Here is an 11347-nt window from a genome sequence, read left to right on the forward strand (position 1 = left end):
TCTGTACATTTCATTTTTAACCCAGAACATCCACCCAGAAATCTTCAAAACTGTACTGAGTCAAGTCAGAAGTTCTGATAATGAACAGAAGTTAAAATGAATGTCTCATTGGTTATGCAACTCTACTTCAAATATGCTTCCGCAACATAAATCATAGCATATCCAAATAATGAGACACTAAAAGAAAGAAAAGATTTCAAAGAAAGCGAAAAATGTTTTTGGAAGAACACAATTCAATCCCCCCTTTCTTGTGTTTTTCTCCACCTTCACAAACAACAATTAGCGTGAATAGTGCAAAACAACATGGATCTACAACGTTGCAACATTTTCAGAAAAAACCATAAAAGCACCTTGAACAAACTTGTTGCAGATCTAAAATCCTAACATATTTCTCATTCAAACTTCCTCTAAAACTCAGCCTAAAAAACAGAGAAAATTGTTAAATTCATACACTATAAAAAAGGAGAGAAGCCTTGATGATGAAATAATAATCGAAAAAGAACAAACATTGATAATGAATAGAGAAATGATAGTTGAATATGGAAGAAACGTCAAACTACAGTCTTCATGATTTCGTTGAATGAATAGAGTATGAATAATATGAATTCAAAAGGTTAATACCGAGTAAAAATGTTGAAAGTATAATTTGGTTTCGAAGATACTATGCACGTTACAAAAGGAAAATGAATCTAATAATTAATTGCTAGGTATTATATGGTTGGTTGGAACTTTAGAATATCAATGGAAAATTAAAATATTTATAAAAGATATTAAATAAATGGATTTTTAATTATTTTCAGATTTAGTAATGATTAATTAAAGAAAATTACAATTAGGGGTATGAATTAAGGTGGTTAAACTGTATTAGTAATCCTTATTTAAAAAATCTTTTATTATAGTAATCTCTATTTAAAGTAAAAAAGAAACAAATAATATTTATATAAACCAATTATTAATGTAGTATGGAACAATTTAAGGTATAAATTAAATAAATGATATTTTTATTGGTTTGAGAAATGTGTTGTACATTTAATAAAATCATTAAGTGATTCCAAACTTATTTTAAAATTTTCCGTAGGGCTCCAATTGATCGCTGGGTTGAGCAAATGTACAGCTTTGATTTTCTGTAAAAATTAAGAATATGAAAATGGATTGGAGATATAAACCATATGGAAATGGTAAAAATAAAAATTAAGAATATGAAAATGGATTATGGAAATGAATTGGAGATATAAATCATAAGCGAAAACTTATTGATTTGCGAATCGTATTGAAAGATTCTCGAGCTTAATTCACAAAATTGAAAAGGAAGAATCCATAACACGCCAAAGAGAAAAAATTGGAGATTTAAGATTTAGCCCTCATTTTTTTCATAAAAACTGATGAAAACAGTAAAAAAAATCACCAACAACAATAATATTTATAAGAAATGATGAAAATGAAAAAAAAATTATAACCGTAGAAATTGAGAAGTTGTAGAGGACTCATGTTTTAACTATGCAAAAAAATATATATAAAATGAAGAGAAAACAACACAACCAACGAAAAATCGATGAAGAGGAAGAAGAAAATACAACTATAAAAATAAAACAGAAAAAAAACACAAAAATGCATCCAAAGGTTGTAGGGAAGAGAATCATTGTCTATTTATTGTGAGTTATTTTAATAACAGAAAAATACAAAATCCAAATAACACTACTAAGAAAAAAATGAAAAGGAAGAAGAACATAAAACCCTTAAAACAAAAGAAAAACAAAACAGCAGCGCATAAAATGGTTGATGGGAATCGAAGAACACACTATTCAATGGAAAAAGAAAAACTCATGAATAAGAATTGGAGAATGATTTGATCTCTTCATGTGAGTTCTTCTTATAGAGGTGGTATTTGATGTTGCATTTGATGTGCATTGGAAAAATGTTGAGTCTTTACAACTTCTGATGCAGAGTCATAATGAGAAGAAGCGTTGGAAGTGAGGTAATGAGAAGAAGAAAAAAACGTGAAAGAGTGTATGGGGAAAACCAATGGGCCAATGAAAATATAAAATTTTCAAATAATTAAATAAAATCTACTAGTTAAATGAAATGCAATTAATAATAATTTACAAATGAAAATGACTAACATGCCCATGAAAAACACCCTTAAAATTGATTTGGTTAGGATAATAAAATACTTTTTATGGTATATTATTTTCTTATATTATTAATAGATTTGAGACCAGTTTAGCTTAAACATCATAATTAAAATAATTAAAATAATAATGTATGTTACAAATATATATATATATATATATATATATATATATATATATATATATATATATATATATTTGTAAACCTTTGAAAAAGTCAAGAAATCTTCAAAGAAACGTTAATCACAATAACATAGTCTCTTCACAAATCACATATCTCTCAAAAGATGACATTTAGATCCACACAAACTGAAGAAAAAGAAGAAGAAAGAAAGAGATAAACGACGAAAGAATTTGTTTGCAAAACATTCAAAATAGATTCAAAACTCTTTTGAAAATGAAAGGACAAGTGCGTTGTGAAATTCAAATCAATAGTGGAAATGTATGTTTCCAACATTATAAAAGGTTTTTAATGAAAAATATTTTTCATGTGCTGGAGATCTAGCACAAAAATGAGTGAAAAATGGTGTATGATTCGAGTCATTTGAAAGAAGTACGATTCGAGTCAAAGGTTCAAGTTATTTGAATCAAGAGCCAAGAACATATGAGAACCCAATTGTGTTATTCGAGTCAAATATTCGGTGATTTGAATCACATGATTCGAGTCATGAAAACATGTGATTTGAATCAAGATTACATAAGAAAATCCAAAGGAAATGAAGTCTTAATTGATCGATTCAAGTAGTATGTGATTCAAATCAAGCAGTTGTGATTGGAATCATGGATGATGTGATTTGAATCTTGGCAACAGGAAAACAATTCGTAGATAATCTGTGATCCTGATTCGAGTCAAGCAATAGTTTAATTCAAATCACACGTTTAAAATCTCAATTTTTTTTAAAATATAAAGTGTTTTTGATATTCTAACATTGTCATGACTTGAACCATTCTCAAATATAATTATTAATCAAAAAACTCAATAAATTGACTTGAAGCACGCTGCTTAAACTACAACCAAACACTTTGATTTATGCATGCGTAAAACATATTTAAGTTCAACCCTAAGATGTGCAATTGATGAGGAGACTCAATAACTATATAAACAAAACCAAAAGGTAAAAGACAAGCAATTAAAACATAAATCCAGGAGGCCGAGATAATGCAACTTCAATTCCTTGTTTTATAGAGGTGGAGGTTCAAAGTCTTGTTTCTAGATTAAATTCTAATAAGTAAGGTGTTTCTTTTGTGGTTAGTTTGGTAATTAGTTGGTTTATGATAACAAATATTTTGGGGTATGAAGTAAACTTGATGGTATAAATGATAATTTTATGCAAGTGAATATGGATGATCGTGTTGGTGATGTTATTACAACACATGTTATGGGTAACAAAGTTGATGGCCACATCGTGTTGATCACAGTGTGAAAGATATTAATATAAAAGTAGTTGAGCTTCAATGCCTTGATTAAAATGAAAGTAGTTGAGCCTCCCGTGAAGTTGTTTTCTCACTTATAGGCTATATTATTGCTCAATATATATATATATATATATATATATATATATATATATATATATATATATATATATATATATATATATATATATATATATATATATATATATATATATATATGGAGCATATCAAGTGAGAGCATTTTATAATGAGAGATGAGAGGAACAAATATCAACCATTAGATTTATCAAGAGAGAGAATGTTAAGAATTTAATGTGGCTATTAATTTCTCTCTCTTGATGAATCCAATGGTTAATATTTGTTCCTCTCATCTCTCATTATAAAATGCTCTTACTTGATATGCTCCATATATATATATATATATATATATATATATATATATATATATATATATATATATATATATATATATATATATATATATATATATATATATATATATATATATATATATATATATATATAGGGGACGACTCAAGTGAGAACACTTGGTTATTATGAGAAATGAGAACAATGAATCACGACCATTAAATTTTGATTTTGTTGATTTTAATGGACTGGATTGGTTTCTATTTCTATTTTGATTTAAAATAAATATTAAGGATCATAGAAAAAGAAACCAATCCAATCCATTAAAATCAACAAAATAAAAATTTAATGGTCGTGATTCATTGTTCTCATTTCTCATAATAACCAAGTGTTCTCACTTGAGTCGTCCCCTATATATATATATATATATATATATATATATATATATATATATATATATATATATATATATATATATATATATATATATATATATATATATATATATATATATACACACACACACACACATTGTCAACATTCTTGATTCATGTCTCTTCTTTATTAGTGAGAAACAATAGTCGTCTTGAGTTTGATATGGAATAAGTTTAATCTTATCTTATTTTGTTTCGTAATTAAGTTGAAATATTTATGTATGTTACTATTATTAAATCTAATAATTCTCATTCAGTTGTTAGTTTGTTTATCTTTAATTCTATTAAACGACTTAATTGTAAAAGAGAAAAAAAATATGCACTGATATTGTAAAATAGTTTTATACTACCAATCAGAGATGTGTATTCTGCCATGTCACACTTTTAATTTTAAAATTCTGATATGAAATGGCAGAATGTTATAATTTTATTGGATAATTGTATAAAATTAATTTAAATTAACAGTACACTACTTTTAATCTCATCGTAAAATTAAAGAAAAATACTAGACAATATATTATGAGCTTTTTATTACAACTTAAAGTATAATCTAGCCTTCTTTTTTTTTTTTTAATTTTGTTTTACCATATATTTGATTATTCTTATTCAAACTTTAGTCTCTTTCCCCTTCCTCACAATCTTTTATCAATTTTTATTAACAAATATATAATGTCACATGATATATGTTAAAATTAGTAGGGGTTGTGTTTGAGACACAGCCTATGTTATCAATGTACGGGCTAGAGTTAAATGACCTTGTTTGATATTGATGTTTGTTTGCATTTGATGTAGTATAGCTTTACGAGGCTTACCTATTACCAATACAATCTTTACATTGTTGAAGATAAATAAATTAGTGCACACCATGTGAGGAGCTAGAGAGGAATGGAATGACCAAAAAGTGTGTGCCGTTTCTCCGACAGGTGAAAATATGAGACTAAGAAAATTACCCGTTTGTCAGAACCTATATAGTCATAGAGCATCACTTACATTAACTAACACTATTAATAATAATCATGTAAAAAGGGACCACAAAAACACCATGCTAGCTTTTAAATGTTTCTATTCTCCATATTTGATTGGAGACTATAGTTTCCCATGCATGTCACATGGACATAGATATGAGCAATTAAATAAGGTGTCGTTTTCGAAAGTGATGTGTTGTTGAAGTGGTCCCACTCTCTGGCTCCTAAATTATAGAGCTTCGATGTAAATTAAGAAGGCAATTTTTTTATGAAGGTTTTTACGAGTGTACCACTAGTGCAAAAACAACAATATAATTTTAAAATTTACATCCGATATACTAAAAACGGGTATAAATAAGTAACACGATGGCACTTTTGTAAATAAAATGTCATTTTAAATATTATCAGATGACAATATACACCCAATTTTTTAAAAACGGGTTTAAATTAAAAATATTATTATAATCAAATCTCAATTACGGGTGTAAATTTATATAGACTAAAAAAATATATTTAATTTTATAACTTAAAATATTTAATCTAAATATTAACATATTAGCAAATAAATTAAATATTATTAACAAATTAATAGGTGAATATTAATGATCTAAATTTATTAGGCGAATAAAATAATCTGATCAATTATGTTAATAACTATTTCTTTTAAACACATTAATTAATTAATTAGTAGGTGAATATTAATAATGAAAGAAATTAATACCCTCTTAATCAGAAAGTAGTAACACACCATTCATTTTAACTGAAGAAAAATGAGACTAAAAATAGTTTCAACATATTTACAAAACTGATATTGACGCACGAAACCCAAATTCACCTAAACCTAGATTCACGAAACTCTGATTCATCTCCGAAACCTAGATTCACGAAACTGAGATTCGCCCATTTCACTGAATCTGTGTTACAATGGCCCAAGTTTGCGAAGAAGAGTGAGATAGTGGCTGTGAGTTTCGATTCTCCCTGCCGAATCCGAATCTGATAGCGTCGATGTTCATGATCTCGTTTTGTTTCTATACATTCAATCCTACAAGAGTCTCCTCCCGCTGACGCCTAAGGATTCCTCCGCTGTAGCGGATGTTTGGCCTTCCACTTCCGCTTTTGATGGATACTTGTTCGCTCTCACGCCGCTTCAGGTGAATTCACCGTTTTCTTTCTTCGATCCTTGCAATACACTTTCATATGATGTTATGAATAATGCATTGCTTAATTCCTGTAATTGGATTGAGATGCTCACAATTTGTTTGGAGTGATTTCGGTTGACTTGATGTTGTGAAAGTGTCGATGTTGGTTTTGAATGGTTTGCAATTGCAGCTTGTGCGGAGCAACAGTAAGCGGTTTACGCCGTCGCAGGGTGATGAAGAAGCACATCAGCTGTCTTATCTGCAAAAGCATTTGGCTAATATTGTGTCTCTACTAGCAGAGCCTGTGGAGGGGGAAAGTGAAGAATCTCTGGTTTGTTTGTTTGTTTACTGCGTGCTTCCATGAGTTACTGACTTTGGCTGCATTGCTTTATATTTTTCATATTATCAATACTAATCAATTGGCAATATAAGTAAATAAATTTTTTGATTATACTGCATATGTGACTTTTAAGGAAGCTTATGCCCTGGGAACTGCATTATTGCTTAATGTAAGGTTCTTACCTTCTTTGTCAAGTCGTTAAAATTTCACCAATTACATTCAAGAGTATATTTTAGCTTAATATATTGTGATATTTCTACCTGTTCAATTCAATTCATCTTGTTTTATTGCAGAACATTACCTATTCAGTAACATGAAATTGTCCTGGTTTAAATCTGTTTGCTAATTTGCATATATTCTTGTTCAGGGTTCGATGATTTTGGACCAAAGCATTTCCATTTCACGTTGGGAAGCTTATACAGATGACAATAATTGGAACAGGCATAACGTTGAAGACAGTATTACATGCTCTCAAGTATGCCTTAAAACCCTTCCTTAGAAAGCTTTCTTACTTTTAGTTTGACCAAAGTGAGAACTTAAGTTTTTATTTTGTTACATTTTTAAAAATATTCATGAACCATGCTATCAACTTGAGTCACTGGTTGATACTCTGTCAAATACACACGAGAAATTATATTAGATGAACATAAATTTCAACCATTGTTTTCTTCTCAATTATCTCAATCCCTTTCCCAAATGTAACTTGGAGTCCGTTTGAATTGACTTGTTTGAACTAATCTACTAGCATATGTCCAATAGAAACTATAATTTGAGTTTGAAGATAAGATTATACCCGAGAAAGTAGTTTCAATTCATTACTTACTCGGTGAGTCATTCTTTTCTGTTAATTTTTCTTTCTGCAGATTGCTATAACATCTTACGGATTGGGCGTGTTAATGTGATCGGAGACGTTATCTTATTCCTCGAAAAACTATGTGTCAGCCTCTCAAGTGTTGTTTTCGCTTTCCTCATGTTAGAAACTCAAATACAAATCCGCGCATAACAAGATTTCATCTCCGTTCTTTCCTGTCATGTTATGTTTTCTATTACCTAACATCACCATAATCGATAACAATCACCATAAAAATACATTCTGCATAAGCATGCTTAACACACAGTTTTAATCTAATCTCAATTTCTCATGTGGCAGAGGCGCTGTACGATTCTTTCCAAAAGGTCCCTCTTCATGCGTAGTAGAAGTAAGGCCTTTCATACATTTTTACTAATTTCAGCTCTTTTTTATTGATAACAATTCAATCTTTCTTGTATAACTGTTGCCAATTTACTTTAATCTCATATTAAGAGGGGAAAATTGGGTTAAATCAATACCAATGTAAGTTTCTCAATGCAGTATTTGTCCAACTAGCTGCATCACCGATTCACTGCATGTTCTTATTGGGTCAAATAATTGCCTATCTTTATCAATCCAGTGCATGACTAGGTGGCACATCACATGTATCCACACTAAGGAATAACTCTTTATATGAGTCACATAAACAGTTTTTTCCATGGTTTTAACTTCTAACATGAAATTAGGAAAACTTAAAAGTTATAGTACATAGTGTTTTCTCCTTTTTTTTCTTCCCCGATCCCCATTCAGCATTTAAGTCAAGCACTAACTATTGTTTTTTTTGTATTTTTGCCATTACAGCCGACGGCTTCTTATGAGGTTCCTCAACTTTTATCTCCAGTGGCATCCGTAAGTAATCTAGCCTTTATAAAATGTAAAGTTCTTGATATAGTTGACAAAAACAGTAAAAGAACTCCCATTTTTCATTATTTATTACTAGACAAGTGGCATCCACAACATATCTTGTTCAGCAAGCAACACAAACCAATTTGACATCAACTCTGCTTCAATTTTGGAATCGGTAACAACAATCATCATCCGTAAATCATCACGGCTCAAATCACTCACCAGTCCGCAATAATCCGCTACTGACGCGAACAACAACATCAAAGCAACGTCATCAACAACGACAATCTTCATCAATCTCTCAACACCGGCACGATTTTCGAAACGCACGGATCTTTATTTCAAAGCATCCGGATAGCATCTTCACAGTTTCATTGCAATACTCATTGTACCAGTTTGAATTGATCACTACGTACCTTCAATACGGCGGCAAATCTCAGAATTAAAGCAAATAGAGCACAAGGAGTTATTACCTCATCTCTGGTCTTCTTATAGTGATTTCAAATCTTCAAATCCAGGTTCTATCTTTTTCACTTTATCATGTGGTGTATTTGGTTGTTGTTTGATGTTGTACGTTTGTTGTTGATGCTATGAATTGATTTGTTCCAATGCTATGCCCTGCTGCATGCTAGCCTTTTGCTATGGTTGTTGTTTTTTTGATTTGTGTGAGCAGAGAGGTTATGCCGAATATAAGATTGAAAAAGGGAAGATGATAATCAGAGCGAATATAAGATTGAAAAAGTGAAGATGATTTGTGTGAGCAAGAGATTATGTTCAAACTCTTCAAAATCAATCACTGTATTACTCTATCCGTCCACCTTGAACGTTACATGTTTGATAAAATGTGTGTTTGAGATTGTGATAGTTATTTTAATGAATTTTTTATGCTTTCACTCTATCAGGTACCTTCCCTAATTCTGTAGTTGAAAGGAATCACTCTTCTTGTGTAATCAATGACTACACTTCAAAGTCAGGCTGGAAAAGAAACAGCTAAAGTTAAAAAATCAGCTTCGGCTTTCAAGAGATGGGGCGGAAAAAGCCCTTTTCTTAGATATGGTCTTCCCATGATCTCTTACTGTTTTCGGTGCTTTTGGCCTTGGCCATCTTTTGCAGGGCAGGTTAGTTTATGCCTTTTCATTACTTACTATTTGTTGTTGTTACTGTATTGCTACTTTCATTTTGCTTACAACTAGTATTGAAGCAAAATCCAAGCTGAAATTGTGAAAGTCGAAAATATAATTAAGATGAATATTCAAGATGAAAGTTTTGGTAAAATAATAAGACAATATATATGGGGAAGATTTATATCTTACTTTTTCCAATTTATTTATTAGCTATAAATTTTATGCTTTAGTAACCATGACTAGATTATTATAGTTTTGGACTTCCAGCATCGGAAAAGTTTCATTGATTGTTCTTGGAATTAAAGTGTTCCTTGTCTAAATTCTACTTTAGGCAGGGAAGGCTGTAGTATTGCCTCACTGTAAATTACTAGTCACATTTAAATATGGTTTTGGATATATACAACGCACTCATTCTACCAATGGTAATTTGTTCGATTCTCTTTCTTTGACGGACAAAGTGCAATACTGAAAAAATAAAAAAAAATAAATGAGAGAGCTTTTGTGGTTTTTTCCTTTTATATTGTTAATGGTGAAAGGCTTCAAACCAATCTTTTTATATAAGTAGATATTGTTTTGAGGGATTATGCTCTCTGATTTTAAGGATCTTCAATGGAAGATATCATGTAACAGTTTTTTTATTTTTCTGAAAAAACAAGTTCCTGTTGGTTATCTTTATAGTGTAGGCTATGCTAGGTAAATGATATTTTTATGTATATTTTTGTAGGTCGGGCCTTTCTAATGTAACTGCTGGAGCTGGAAAATCAGATGGCGTCTCTCAACAAGTTGGGTTAGGCACACGTGTTTCTACTCCTAGAAATGATGTCGATAGCAATTCTGCAATCAATGATAGGCGGGATCGTCCTGTTAATTTAGACAAAGAAAGGATATTGTGGTTCAAACTAGTTCCGGGGAGCCTTTCAAACCGAAGTGAGTCATGGTCATTGGTGGAGATGGATATTGTGGTTGGGCGACCACCCTCCATCTTTCTATGATAGATCTGTCAAGAGCGGTGTATAGGCAGCAAAACAATGTTTTTGGGACACTGAATGTGCTCTTTGCTATAAAAGAGTATAAAGAGGATTTCCATTTGGTTAAGCTTGGGACAATGGGTGAATACGGGACTCCGAATATTGATATTGAGGAAGGTTATATTACCATTACTCACAATGGGAGAACTGGCACTTTGCCATATCCGAAGCAACCTAGCTCGTTCTATCATTTAAGCAAGGTGCATGATTCACATAACATAGCTTTCACTTGTAAAGTTTGGGGGATTCAGGCAACTGATCTGAATCAAGGAGTGGTATACGGAGTAAAAACAGACGAGACTGCAATGCATGAAGAGCTGTGTAATAGATTTGATTATGATGCTATATTTGGAACTGTGTTGAATCGATTTTGTGTTCAGGCTGTTGTTGGTCATCCACTCAATGTTTATGGTAAAGGATGCCATTTTATGTGTATGATTTTATAGTACTTGAAATATTATGAATGCACATGATATTGTATACTTTTTGGTTAATATTAAAAATATTTTGACTTAGTTAAAATATGATTTTATAGTATTTGCAATATTATGACTGAAAATGAAATATAACTAAATGGTGTATATGAAATAGGGTGTAAATAGATTTAAATATAATATAATTGTTCATTCATAAATGACATATTTACACCCGATTTTTATTAAAATAGGGTGTAATTAAGAACATATCTACACCCAATTTTAATTAAAATA

The 11347-nt window shown here is 30.5% G+C and overlaps 1 protein-coding gene and 1 long non-coding RNA gene across 2 annotated transcripts; both read left to right on the forward strand.

Moving 5' to 3' along the window:
* The first annotated feature begins 6891 nt into the window (after positions 1-6891).
* On the forward strand, positions 6892-7959 carry LOC131647614 (uncharacterized). Its single transcript, XR_009297885.1, has 3 exons — positions 6892-6958; positions 7157-7264; positions 7653-7959. It is a non-coding gene; the product is annotated as an uncharacterized LOC131647614 (long non-coding RNA).
* Positions 7960-10329: 2370 nt separating this feature from the next.
* LOC131650815 (UDP-sulfoquinovose synthase, chloroplastic-like) lies at positions 10330-11083 on the forward strand. Its single transcript, XM_058920529.1, has one exon. It carries the CDS (start codon positions 10544-10546, stop codon positions 11081-11083), a length of 540 nt encoding a protein of 179 aa, XP_058776512.1. The 5' UTR covers positions 10330-10543.
* Positions 11084-11347: the final 264 nt, after the last annotated feature.

Source organism: Vicia villosa, linkage group LG2 (genome assembly GCF_029867415.1).
Source record: "Vicia villosa cultivar HV-30 ecotype Madison, WI linkage group LG2, Vvil1.0, whole genome shotgun sequence".
Taxonomy (NCBI): domain Eukaryota; kingdom Viridiplantae; phylum Streptophyta; class Magnoliopsida; order Fabales; family Fabaceae; genus Vicia; species Vicia villosa.

Excerpts from the sequence above, each read along its gene's own strand:
- LOC131650815 (XM_058920529.1), top strand. The coding sequence starts at position 10,544 with ATGGTCATTGGTGGAGATGGATATTGTGGTTGGGCGACCACCCTCCAT.